General features: G+C 36.7%; 1 protein-coding gene across 1 annotated transcript in view; it reads right to left on the bottom strand.

The window, feature by feature from the left end:
• Positions 1-14,215, bottom strand: part of prkd3 (protein kinase D3) — a 342,598-nt gene that overhangs the window by 34,275 nt on the left and 294,108 nt on the right. The window contains exon 11 of the mRNA XM_028797458.2: positions 5,968-6,244. Coding sequence (XP_028653291.2) covers positions 5,968-6,244 — 277 coding nt within the window. The remainder of the gene's footprint in view (positions 1-5,967; positions 6,245-14,215) is intronic.

Genomic DNA, 14,215 nt, shown 5'->3' with positions numbered 1-14,215 from the left:
TTCATATTAATTATGCTAAATTCTTATTGGACTTTTCTCCATGTTCTTAATGATGATAATGTGAACAAAAGATGCTGTGTTTTTTTAATGGCAAAAGATTCAATTTTGATTGTACAGATTGTTTTCTTACAGAGTGTCTTATTTGGCAATTTTGCATATTCCTACTAAGTTACAGAAATTGTGATAAACATGATGATGCCCTTCTCGTCTGTAATTTATTTTTATGTGAAACATACAAGATCATTTTCAATTTAAACACTACTTTAAGCATTTCCCTGAGTTATCCTGCAGAAATCTCTGCAGAAACTTTGGATATCAATTTGTGTGGAAATTAATTTTATAAAGTTCTCATCATCAAGTGTTAATGGATTAAATATTTATTTCTGAGCTGGATTGGTGGGGTATAGTTTTAGCTCTAAAATAAGAGAGGTATGGTCGGATATAAAAATATTTTAATATTTGAAATACAAATTGACGCAAGAAAGTAATTATCCACTACAAAAAAACAGTTCTTCAGTAACTATGATGTACCTGTGAAAGATTATTCTCTCGAGTTTGAATATTGAAATCCTAATTGTTCAAAGAAAGTACAAACTTTATAGTAAACTATGGAATTTCTCGCAGTTTTGCAGACCTATCTAAATCTGAATACAATACTCAATTAAAATTTCCAGCCATTAAGTGTAGGAGTGCTTGTACTATAAAAACAATCTAAGAATCTCAAGACTGAATTCTCTATTGCCTATTTAAAGTAAATACTGTATATTAGCCAGAATTAACTTAGATTTGTATAGCTCTCCCACCACTATAATATACTGCTCTGAATGTATAACACTACACAAGTGACTACAAATGAGATTGTTTTGTGAATTAAGATTCCCATGTCTCTTGTTTTCTTTTCGTAGTTAGAATAACTAATCCTGTCTATTCTGAGCCAAAATTAATCATTATTTTGTAAGGGGTCTCTTTTAGCAATACTACCCCTGTCCTTAAGGAGGTGAGAAGTGAGAGTACTGCTTTCCTCTTAAGATTGTGACTAAGACCTATAAAGTTCTAGTTTGCAAAATTTACTGATTGATCAGAAATAAAGTTTATCCTGTGTAGGAAACATTTTCAAAAATTAAATGAGAAAAGTGACATTCCTTGAATTTCCACTTTATCACCAGTTTCACATCTGTCATTGCAACCAATAAAAAAAAGAAAAAAAAAACAATAAATTACAGAATAACAGAGTGGGAATAAAATAAAAAAATTTGATTTTCTACTCTTCTGTCCAAATACCAAACCCTCTCCATGTTGCATTCCAAAATAAGGCTAAAACAAGATACTTAAGATACAGTCATCTGGCAAGAGTCGTGGGACATGCAAAACACACAGAATCCACTCATAAGTAATGGAATAAAAGTTAAGATTAGATAAACAGTTATTAGTTTTTATAGAAATGAAGTTCTAATAGAAAAGACCTAAGGTAATCTGATTAAATTTAGAATTATAATATTGACCTTACAGCCTCTGTCCAATCTGGAGTAAAACTAATCTTGCTCCTACAATCATGGATCCTCATTGTGCTTAGATTGATGTATTACCTTTCATTACTTTCAAAGTCTGTACTTTGTAGCTCTGGCCTCCTTATGTATTTTGCTCCTACGTTATGGCATTGTGTTGAAAGATACTTGGGCACATTTCTATATTGGCAGTCTCATACTCCAAACCTGCACAATGAGGCCTTTACCTAAAGTAATCTGTACGTCTTTACCTTTACCCTCCATTGTGTGGCCTTCAATCCTCCACAACTCTATTTTGGAATACCATTTTTGAAAATATACTATTTTCCTGGAAACACCAGTCATCAATATATTCAGTTTAAATTTGCAAATGGCTTTTAGGATCTTAAACAGTTTGTCAGGGGACTGGACAATGGGGACACTGACTAATAATGCTATCATTGTTCTTTAAATTAACCTTTTATCAACATGTTTTGGAACTGTCCCTCTGTCTCCTCATTCTGATCCTTTGCTTCTAATGTTTTTCCCTCAATCATCTTTGCTAGCTTTTCTTTCTTAACCCATATACTTCCTCTCCCTGACCTTAGTTCTTTTTCTCTTACTTCCATAAAACAGAAGATCTATTCCTTACATAAAATTGGTGCAATAATATCTTACAGAGACTGCGCGGAATATCTTGAGGTATTATAGCTACAACACTGACATGCTCAGCTCTAGGGCTTGTGTACATCATAGCAGAATATGGGGAACCAATGTGGCTAAACAGCTGGATGTGCAACTTAACATGACTATGTATATTATTAGTGGTTGCATCAAGACAAGGTCTTTTTTTGGCTTCCTACATCCAGACACATTTCATCTCCAACTTTATGAAGGCAGGAAACCTTACAGCGGGAATACAAGAAAATCATTGGTAAAGCACAACTACCTATACATCACAATATCCCAATGGCCTTTTTTAAACTTAGACAACTGTTTATATGATCAGCTGTGAGAAGAAAATTTGTATGTACAGAGGGAAGACCTGGGTTCATGCAACTACCAATGATATTTATAGCCATATAACCGACAGAGAGACCTCCTGGATTTGAAATGTTCCACCAAGTTTGGAAAACCCTAACAAAATCCGTATAGGACATGGTAGATGTGGCGTACCTCTTTCTACGTAAGAAGTAACTCCTAGTCCAGAATGGATCTGAGGTGCACTTAACCAAACACGCTCTTCTATTGTACAGAACCCTTCCCTAGTACCCTCATCTGTGATTGAATGGACAAAAAATGCTGAACTATACATTATACATTATGTATATACTTATATGAGGGACGTTCAAAAAGTTTCCGCACTTTTATATTTTCGTTGGGAACAGTGAAGGTGGGAGGAGTAGTAATTGAGCATTAAAAAGTTGGTACGATGCTGAGAAAATTGCATTGCAAAGAAAGGTGACTATGTAGAAAAGTGATGTAATTTGTTTTAGAATTTCTTCATAAATAGAGTTAAAAAAAATGTGTGAAAACTTTTTGTACATCCCTCGTACATACTTGTATCTGTATACAATTATATTGACTTTGACATACTTATATTTCTTGTGAAATTATGCTGTACCATGTGTTATTGCTGTATAATACATAAAATAAATCTGTAAATTTTATTACAACTTGACATTTCTAGAGCTTTCTGCATCTCATATTAACAGATCATACAGCACCAATATTATGAAATGGGTGTCTGACACTTAGCTGGTTGGAAGCTGACTGGCTGGTCAACTAAATAAAAATTTAATCACCAAACCAATAAGTTAAAAAATGCATAATACAGTTTAGAAACATAAAACACTTTAAGGGCTGACAAGAATAAGGAAACGGACAACAGATTCCAGAGAGATGTTAATTCTAGAGGAAAGCAAACCACTGTTGGCTAAATAATTGAACGACACACTTGAATGAATACTTCAGAGATGTTCAATAAAACAAGAAATTTACAATTTTATTTTCATATTAAAAGTCCTAGTTACTGTTGGCTCCATGACATAAAAAGTTCCTCATGAACTGTGTTCTCTCTGGCATACATATGTATTATAATAAAACAGCCCATTTAGATTTTTAGTACCATTTGAAATATTTCAAATGTATATTTGTGCATATTTTAGTACTTGCTTTATTCCAAGTGACTTTGTGGAAATGATTTATGCTATCATCTTAATTGTTACCAAATGTAAGTTGCTTTAAAATGAAAGTGTCAATAGGATAGAAATTTTTTTTATTTTTACTTTTATAGAGCTTACAAGGCAAAACTTACTGGCTAAATCAAGAATGATTTACATGTGTTACATTCCAGAATTTCCTGTGTTGTGAACACATACTTGGATCAGCTGCAAATAACACAGTTTTAGTAAATATTGTTGATACACAAGTTACACAGTACAATGACCGTTGTTTCAACTTTTGTAAACGTACAAACGGACAAAACTAGATTTACACTGGAAGATGTGGAGCACACAGGCAATTCATTGGAAAGGTTTTCGCTTTGTATAGCCATTTGTATCTGTACTGAATGTAATACTGCATGCATCAAATTACACCTGGCATGTGAAGAAAGGAAATCAAAGTGAAATAAGTCATTCATTCACTAATGTTAAGACCTCACTTACTCTTCTTTAGGAATGAGAGGAGCTGGAGCCTATTCAAGGTGCAAGACATGAACAACTTTTGGACAAGACTCCATTCTAACGCACGGCATATTCATGCAATACACCCACTTCTTCACACAGGGCCCAGCTAACTTACACACCTTAATCAATCTAACATCTTTTGGATGAGCATAAAAATTGGGTCCATAGAAGTAATCTGCTTAGAGCAAATGAAAACTAGACAGTGAAAGAACAGTGGTTTGAACCCACGACTATGGAGTTGTAAGGTGTAAATCTAGCCATTCAAGTGAAACAAGTAGAAATTAGAAAAAAAATTAACATCCTCCTATTCTTATTTCATTTTCATTCCATGCTTTCTTCAGTTTAGGGACAATATAAACAAAAAACTAAGTATAAGTAATAAAAGGGGAATCACACAATATCAATGGGCATTCCTGAATAGTTTAAAATCAACCAGCAAATAAAGAGAGAATAATAAAATTCCAAAGAAACCACAGAAATATAGAAACCACAACAGAAAGAGATTGAAAAGCACGTTTCCATTATGTGGTAAACTAGAAGTGCCCTTAATCTTATTTTACTTCTTACCTAAAGAAAGGGGAAGCACAGCAGAAAGTAACATGCAAGAAGTTAAATGAGAGCGACATAACTGGAAAAAATAATTTAAAAGAATAAAAACACAATCACGAAATACTATTGTTCTTACAAAATAAAAAGTGTTATTTTTTTATTTAGGCAGTTGTGGCAAAATCTTATAAATCAAATAGCTGTCGTTGGTGTCAAAAGGCATTGAAAACAGAGGAGCCAGAAAAAAGTGATCACAAAAATATTTAAATCAGTAACTGACACATGGCAGAGAATCTAACAAATGTGTCTTCTTACAAATTCTTTGACTGTTAATGTTTGCTGACCTGAGTCTATTCAAGCAAGAAGCAGTTAACAAGAAATGGATTGTCAGCCCATTAAGAGGCACACTGACACTCACGGACAGTTGGTCAGTTTATAGTCCCCACATCTTTAACACATGGGAAGAAACTGTAGTTGGAACATGAAAACTCCACATAGTTCTTGAACTTGGGAATCAACTTTGAATCCCATGAACTGTGATTAAGTGACACCATTTACTTATGATCATGCTTTATTCGTTATTCAAAATGACTTAGAGAATTTAGAAAGATCAATAGGCAGAGCATAATCGTTTGATTCTGTACATCTCAAGGGCAATAAAAGTCAATTGACATGCGTGGTTTTCTTTTATTTCATATAAGATCCATTCATTCATTTACTGAATTCCCTCAGTAAAAGAATGGGGCTGGAGCCTAAACCAAGAGTTGTGGGCGCAAGGCAGGAACAAACCTTTAACAAGGTGGTAGGCTACAGTCACAGTTACTCATTCAGGAGCAATCCTGAGAAGACACATGACAATCGACATAACCTGCCTCGAGAGCTGGGAGAAAAAGCCGCATGAACACAGAGACAATGTTCAGGATGAAAGTAGCTATCATCCACTTAAATTCAAAAGCACCTGAAACAGGCTGGTAACTAAACCAAACAAGAAAATCAATTAAACAAGAACCTCAAAACTTAAATATTAAGACAATACTGTAAACCCAAATCAGTGAATTCTGTCACTTTAAATGCCCCCAAAACATGTTAAATAAATTAATTTTATAATTGAAGAAATTATTATTAAACAGATTAATAGATTATTAATCCAAACCCATCTGTTAAATGTATAGTCTAAAAGAAATCAACAATGTGAAACTCTTAGCAATGAAGTCCATTTAATTCATAATAAAAATCATGTTGCTTACTGTGATCTTTTCCTTGCCCCGCAACTGTGCACACACTAGCTTGAGGGGTCACGGGCATCAGAGCTTGCCGAATGGCCTTCTCCCAACTCTGGGCCACCTCCAGTCCCACTCCCGAGGCAGCCAACACAGGATTCTGGTAGTTCCCGCCATTATTTTCACCAACATAATACACCATGGTGTCAGTAATGATCTCAAAGCAATGAGGATTGCTGCCTTGTGCCAGATTAGCAAAGTCTCGAGCTGGGTCCACTTGGAGGATTTCAGACAGTGGTATTTCCTGTGGGATGTAAAGCAATGAAGAGCTTGTCTTATGTTTTAAGCATATAACCAGTAAACAAGAAGTCTTTAGTGCACACTGCTAAAGCAAGGCTCTCATATCAAAGTTAAAAAAATAAAGACCCATTTTTTTTTTTTTTTTTTCTCTAACTTCCTGATCACATGTGTTGCATAAATTAGAGTGACACTACTGTGGTCAAAATAAAATGTGAAGGTTACAAAACAGTTCATAATGAATTAAGTGTAAGTAAATGGCAAACCTCAAATGAAACAGTGCAAAACCCAAGGTGTGGGATATGCTTTTTCAAGTCATGATCAGTGCAAATCTACAAGCGGTGTGAAGGAGTGACCATTTGATAAGAAACCAGCATCTCATCAGAAATATTCTGGGGAAATCCCTGCTTGAAACAGAGATCGGTGACAAAAGTCACGTGGCCTGAGAAGGAAACAACAGTTCATTAGGTATTTAGGCTCTGCCCACGTCTGGTTTATTATTGCTGCCTCATATAATAAAGAATTCCTCTTTCGTGTTGTTAAAAGTACCTTTTGACAAATTATTTTGCTTAGAAAAGTAGCTTTGGTAAACTGAGACTAGTAGTCAAGTATACATTTGGCTATTTGTGTATTATGTTTGAAAATGTTACTTTTCCTAATTAACAAAAAGACATATGCAAAACCACAAGGCCTCCTGTGAATTACAAGTTTCAGATACAGTAAAACAGATGGCAGCTGTCATAGCTGCCATTGACGTTATCAGATGGTTTGATAGCTTTTTATCTTGCAATATTTATTCCTTAAAGAATCTAATGGTTTTTAATGTTCAGTCCTCATGCAAAATAAACACTGCTGCTTTAAAGAATTAAAAGTTAAAATAACACAACACAATCTGGAGAACATAATGCTTTAGATTTCAAAGTGGGGCTCCACAAATAAAAAAAAAAAATTCTTTTTACTTGATATTATCATAGTAATATGCTACTGTACATGAAACAGGTCTTTGACTTATCAGACAGTTTATAAAATGAAAGTTTTCTAATGTCTCGTCTTATCATCTACTCTCTCAAAAACAACCAAGTGGCTCACAACCAGATGCAATGATTCATACATTTTATGCGTTTTATATTTATTTGCTTAGCAGATGTTTTTAACCAAAACGACTTACAAAAAATGTCAACATAATCAAGTAAACATCAGTCTGGAGGACAGTTTGGGAATAAGAGTTACAGGACAAGGGTACAAAAGTGAAGAGCTCAGAACAAAATACAAGTTATTATCAGTTAGGTTTAACATATGCTTGGTTATTTTAACATAATAGCTAATATCACTTAAACATAAATTCACGAAACAAAAGAGTCCTCAAGTGCTTCTCAAATTCAATGAGGGAGTCAGAATTTCACATGGAGTTGGGCCGTTTGCTCCACCAGCAAGTAGCTACGCACTAAAAAATGAGTCTGGACAGAGATTTGATGCCAGGCATGGGTGGTATCACCAGATGCCATTCATCAGCAGATCTGAGTGGTCAAGAAGGAGCATATAACCTCATATATATAAATATACTAGACAAAGAGCCCGTTTCGACAATGTAAGATGAAACGGGCACGAGTGGAATAGTAATAAGTATAAACACCACAAACCTGATATAGGTGTATTGAATGAATGCATAATTAGGCCTTGAGCTGTAGTCGAAATCGCCTTTCAGGCCTCTAGAGATTTAATCAAAGTCACCTTTCTCTTTGAATTTTTGCAGCCGTAAATCCGCCGCCTCCCGCGATGTTGGGGTTGGATGTCGGTCGAAGTCGCCTTTCTCTTTGAATTTTCGCGGCCGTAGTTGCCATTCTCTTTGAATTTTCGCGGCTGTAAATCCGCCGCCTGCCGCGATGTCGCTCTCGTAAGGTTTTTCGGGCAGCTGCGCAGAAGGCAACTGCACATTCGGCTTCGGACGGACGTGAGTGAGTGAGTGAGGAGACTGGCGAATTATGTATTAAGATATATTGACCACAGTGTAGGCAAACATCAATAATATGAATGTAATATGTGCTACTACAGGAAACATTTGTAATAAGCATATGTAATTGCTTCAAGCATGCATAGGCCTGTCATTTGAACACAGGTCATCTTCAATATAAATGGTTCTTTGTGTTAGCTGCAGCATGCCCTTTTGTCAATTCAGACTCCATTACACACATCTTAAAGTATGTCTGATTGAGAAAAAGGTTTATAAAAGTTACAAAAGTGGGTCTTTCATGCTGCTCATAGGTGGGATGAGTCTCGGTGACAGCCAAGATTAAGTCCATGAGCTTTATGTTTGTTTAAGAAGCCAACCACTGAAAGACTTTTCAATACTTGTGTCTCTTTTATAACACTCCTTTAAGAAGCTTCAATCAATACATCCGAATGCTGTTGTGAATTTCTCTATTGGATCAATAAAATTTTATATATCACTCTATGTATTTATTGCAACAATAAAGGAATGTTACGATAATAAAAGTATCCCCATCATGTGATTTAAAACATTATTAAAGAGCAAGAAGCAGATGATTTAACTTAAAGGTTACTATCTTATGTAAAGCAGGGCATGACTAGACTAAAAGAATGCAAAGAATTTTTTTGGCATTTTAATGTTGTTAGCCTTACTATGCTTTTCCTACAGAGCCCCCACAAGAGACACGTTCATTTTCCATAACAACTGCTCATGGTGTCCTTGTTTAAGGAGGAGCTTTATAATACACTCTAAAACAATCTACAATCAATCAACAGTTCACAGACACTGTTTTTGTTACATAACACTGCCAGAAACTCGACATTCATAGCATTTAAAAGAATATAGATGGCACTAACTTAAGTTCAGAAGAATTTCAATCCATCATGAAAGTATATTTAATAACAAAATGTCAAAATATTTTAAATACATGAGTACCAAAATTAATTCATAACCTAGTATTCACTATGCAATAGAAATGCAAAGTTACATGCAAAAAGTGTGTTTTAATGCAACACAGGACTTGTTTAGGAGAATGTGTTTTATTGGCTCCTGCCAAAGTATTTCATGCGTTCATAAATCTCTGCAAATTATACTAACCAGGTTCTGCATCAAATATTCCTTCTTGTCTCTTTTTTATAATATTAATCCTAACAAAAACAGCTCACAAGAGCCCATAACTCTTGTGTTGCCACTGTACATCTTTTTAAAGTTTCCAATCAATCAGTAGTAATAAGTTATCAAGGTTGACTCCTAGGCTATCTGCTCTTGCCAACACAGAACAATTCTGTGACTGTCATCCTGAGGTGCTGGATTTCCAACTCTTGGCTTAGGGGAATGTAATCTAGGCCCCCAAGAGACTCCCAAAGCTTCCATCATGGTACAGTGCCTCTTAACTCCTCCCACTACATTACACTACACTACTGACTGGCCTGGACTTTTTTATTTAAGTTAGTTTCTGGAGGTGGCCCCTACGTGGTCTGTTTTCATCTTATTTTCTCTCTCTTTCTCTCCTCCTTGATATACTACTGTTTTCTCTTCCCCCTGACCAGAGATGTACTCTTTAGGTTCCAGTTACAGCTTTGGGGCAGGGTAACCATAGAAAACATACACTGCCAGGTAACAATAATTGGAACAGCTGTTAGAAGAAAGACAGTTACCTGAATGCTAAATCACACTTACAACCCGACTATGGATCACTCTGTCAAAAACCACGATAAATGTGAAATTCACTAAAAGTATATACTAAGTGTGTGATACTCCACATACTTCACAGCATGTTCTGTTTTCTTTTGGGGAAGAAAAGTCATGGGAAGCGGACCAAGAGAAACCACATCCATGAGGGCTACAACAGACAGGATATGACATACAGTCACATGGTCCCAGGACTGGTTAAAAAGGAAGAAAGGTCCAGAAATGGCCAGTACACTTCCATCTAGGCTGCTTGAATGAACTCTGCCACCCCAGAGAACAGCATAATAGAACAAGAGGGTCTCTGTCCCCAGAAAATTGGCAACATGGACTACTGCGTAAATAAAAAGACAAGACTGAGAAGTATGCCAAATTAGAAGGAGGTTTGGTTTGGTACAAAGAAGATCAATCATGTTATGCAGTGTCACGCACGTGCGAGTAGGAGGATGTTGTATGGACCAAACGAAGGTAATTCCATGCCAGGCCAGTGGGTGGCGGGGTGCACTAAACCTTCTCCTGTAATCTCTGCAGACCAGTTGCGGGGAAAACCTGTCTGACTCAACAATGAAGACGTGACTTCTGGTTCCGGTGCCCAGGATGACGTCAATTCCAGTTCCGGTGGCCAGGATGATGTCACTTCCGGTTTCCTGGGTCTAGGATGATGGCACTTCCGGTTCCGGTGCCTAGGATGACGGCACTTCTGGCGCCTATACTAATGTCAGAAGAAGGTCACTTCCGGTTCCCCTACATCACTTCCGGTCTAGTCACTTAAAACTGCCATCTTTTCAAACCTTTGGCAGTTCATGTCTGGACTCCAGCCAAGACATTTGTCTTAAAAATCAACCCATTGCAGCTAAGGATAATATACGGGTGGCTGCCCCAAACCTTTTTATGTGTATCGAAGATCTTTTTACAGCAGACTTAAGCTAAAACCCTGCAGAACACGAACCAGGGTATCAGCATGCTTTGAAGTGGAAAGATTTATGTTAAAATGTTTGTCCTGATTTTCTCACATGTCCTTCCTTGATCACAACATATAGTCAGACACACAAGTATGGAGTGTCTTCAAAAGCATTTAAAACTGTTATGAGCAGATGTAGGGGTTCACTAATACCTTCTCCTTTTGATCCACATGATTAAATCTTTTTACTTTTCTCTAGATTGATAGGGATATGGGTATGTGATATATTTTAAAATTTACATAATAAAATATAATAAAGAAAAAAAGACAATATACACATTGCTACATAATTTTACAACATTACACCTACAAAGTCAGAGCTTCAAAACAAATAAACGCTAATACATAATTATAAACAAAATCCAACTAAACTACAAACCTTTTGAGGAAAACAGGAGTTGTCTGTGTGTTGCTGTGATGTAGAAAATAGTGCAAAACAAGAATACATGAGAAGTCTAACATTAACAATCCAGAAAGCTCTTAATATGTTTAGTATCATCAGTTATTGAGCAAAATCAAGTGAGTAACTGTTGAGAGGTTTATGACCTTGCATTTGTGTATTAGTGAAGGGAGGACTTGAAGAATACCAAAGTGGTGACAGTTTTTATACAAGGTGTGGTATATGGCCGGCCGTTCTTCCCGGCCAATACCCCCATGCCGCCAGATGGAGCCCTCTTGGCAACATGGAGGTGCCCCGAATTCCAGCAGGGCATCATGGACCTTGGAGCTTTTCTTTACGGCCCTGCTGTACTTTCCATATAGCCCGGAAGTACTTCACAATCACGGGAATGGAAGAGATGATATACTTCGGGGCTGAAGAAAAGAAGAGTTTTGATCTGACCCGGAAGTGCTAAGAATCACATGGACTGGGGGGATCAGAAGCACTTCCGGGTCATGGACTGTGGGAGATCCCAGCAGCGAGCCGAGTTGGGAGGAAGGGTGACTGAACTGCTGGGAGTGGAGGATTGTGATTATCGTGTTTGATAATTGATTTGTTTATTGTTTATTGGAGAATTGTGGAGTGGAGGGTGCTTTATGAACATTGTTATTATAATAGTCAATATTTTGACTTTTATCTGGTGTCTGACATCTGATCTGATGGTTCAAGGGGACGACAGCGCCCCCTATCTGTCACAAAGGTCATTTCTTACACTAGTCATCATAGATTGCTTGTCTGTGTGTAAGACTGAAATCTCTACTTGACTTTCATGAAATGCCACCCAATAATCTCAGTTTAACGCTTTTTCATCCTTTCTCTTACCACTATAGTTAAGGTCTTAAATAACTGTGTTAGTTAAACACACATAGTATCAGATTTTGCTTCAAGCAGTGGCCTGGCAGTTAGCAGCTTTACTTAATGTCTTTCAATTCTCTGTGTTTCAGCCAGCAGCAAAGCAATTAACTGCAGGCACTGGCGATTTAAAAGCAAATTGCTTTCAGGATGTTTTGCAACCTGCTGCAAACTGTTCCTTATTTCTTCTGATCTTGTATCGATATGTTTCTTCTCTTTCAACTGCTGTCAATCTGCTCTTAGTCCTAAACACAGAATAGTGGAAATAGTATAGATGTAGTTTTCTTATTCAGTGTTTAGTATTTTTTTTATAAAGTCTTTATTGAAAAGCACAAGTTCTTTATTTCGCCTTATACAATTTCTTGTATTAGGAATTTGGTAGTTTTCGCATACCCCTTGGGGTCAGAGCGCAGGGTCAGCCATTGTACAGCGCCCCTGGAGCAATTACAGGTTAAAGGCCTTGCTCAAGGGCCCAGCAGAGCAGTGGCCTTTTTTTTGGCAGTGACGGGGATTTGAACCGGCAACCTTCGGGATACCAGCGCAGATCCTTAGCCTCAGAGCCACCACTCCACCAATTTTACATAAAATAAAAACCGTACACCCAACATTCATCTCAAAACCTGTAATGTGCCGATCGGGATTCTAAACAGCAACAAAGGGACAGCCCAGAGTTTAGTAGTTTTTAAATTAAACTCTTCTGGAGAAAGAGACCTAGATCATTTGTTCATGGCCCATATCATTAGCTTTGTGGAACAATGTGAAGTATGAAACATGGAGGCGAATGAACAGACTTTTCCATGTCTACGCACAAATTCTCTATTCACTTGTGATCTGGACTCGTTGTTTCTTCTTGTCAGTCATGTGTAGCTTTGGCTTTATTCTTGTGGTCATTGTCTTGTTGGAAAACAAATCTACTCCAAGGCACAGGTTTCTTGCAGATTGAACCAGTTTTTACTCCAAGATTACTGTGTATTTTGCTGCATTCACTTTACCCTCTACCACAGCCTGCTGCACAGGAGCACCATCATATCTTGAAGCTGCTTCTAACATGCTTCATGGTGAGGATGATGCATTTTTGATAACATGCAGTGTTCAAACATGGTGTTTAGTCTAATGGCCAAAAAGCTCTATTACCATAGAACCCATAGATTTCATGGTGGGGAAGAATAATTTTAGGGTAACGGAGCATTCAGTTTTAAGTAATAGCATAAAGTATTAACAAATGTCAGAAACCTGTTCAGGCATATCAGGAAACCAGATAAACATCAAGTGAACAACAAAGACAAAGATGTAGTACACAAAATGTACTGAAAGATGACTAAGATATACACAGAAATTTCAAGGGTGTTGGTTCAACCCAAAGAGTATAAGAAGAACCGGAATGTATCAAAATAGTGTTTTATTTTATACAAGTCATTTGGGTGTAAACCAACAAACCAACCAGAGTATATGTGTTCATTGATTGACACAGTTATGCAAATTCAGTTATTTATAAAATAGACCTACACCTTCAATATTTGACCTTTCTGATCATGCTATAAAAGAATGCTCCCTGTTCAAGCAATAGCTGAAGAGTAATAAATGACACAGATAGAAAACCTTTTCACCTGCCTTATTACTGATTTGTCCTGTTAGAGGATAAGTTTCTTTCTTTGATGAAGAAGTTGATCTCTATCACGATAGGCATTTTTGAAATCAAGAGTGGCAAAGAGAAAGCCACTAATAAAGTTGCGAGTGGTGAAGAAGTGTGTTTCAAGGGATATTCAGTGACTTGAATATTTTCTTGTATCCATCCCCTAACTTGTGCTTTTCAATCACCTTTTCATGGAGTTGCTAGGAGTGCTCTTTTGTCTTTATTGTGTAGTTTAGGCCACAATACTGAACCACAACAAACAGGACCTTCCAGATGGAGGTGCATTTAGACTACAATCAATTAAAACACCTTGACTACAGACTAGTGACCTTAATTGAACTAATTTTGTGACTTTTAAAAGCAATTGGTTGCACCGGTGATGATTCAGGTATGTTAAATTAAAGGGGACGAATACCT

The sequence above is a fragment of the Erpetoichthys calabaricus genome, chromosome 3 (genome assembly GCF_900747795.2).
Source record: "Erpetoichthys calabaricus chromosome 3, fErpCal1.3, whole genome shotgun sequence".
Lineage (NCBI taxonomy): Eukaryota > Metazoa > Chordata > Cladistia > Polypteriformes > Polypteridae > Erpetoichthys > Erpetoichthys calabaricus.
The sequence above is the reverse complement of the archived record's forward strand: the minus strand, read 5'-3'. Positions and strand labels throughout refer to the sequence as shown.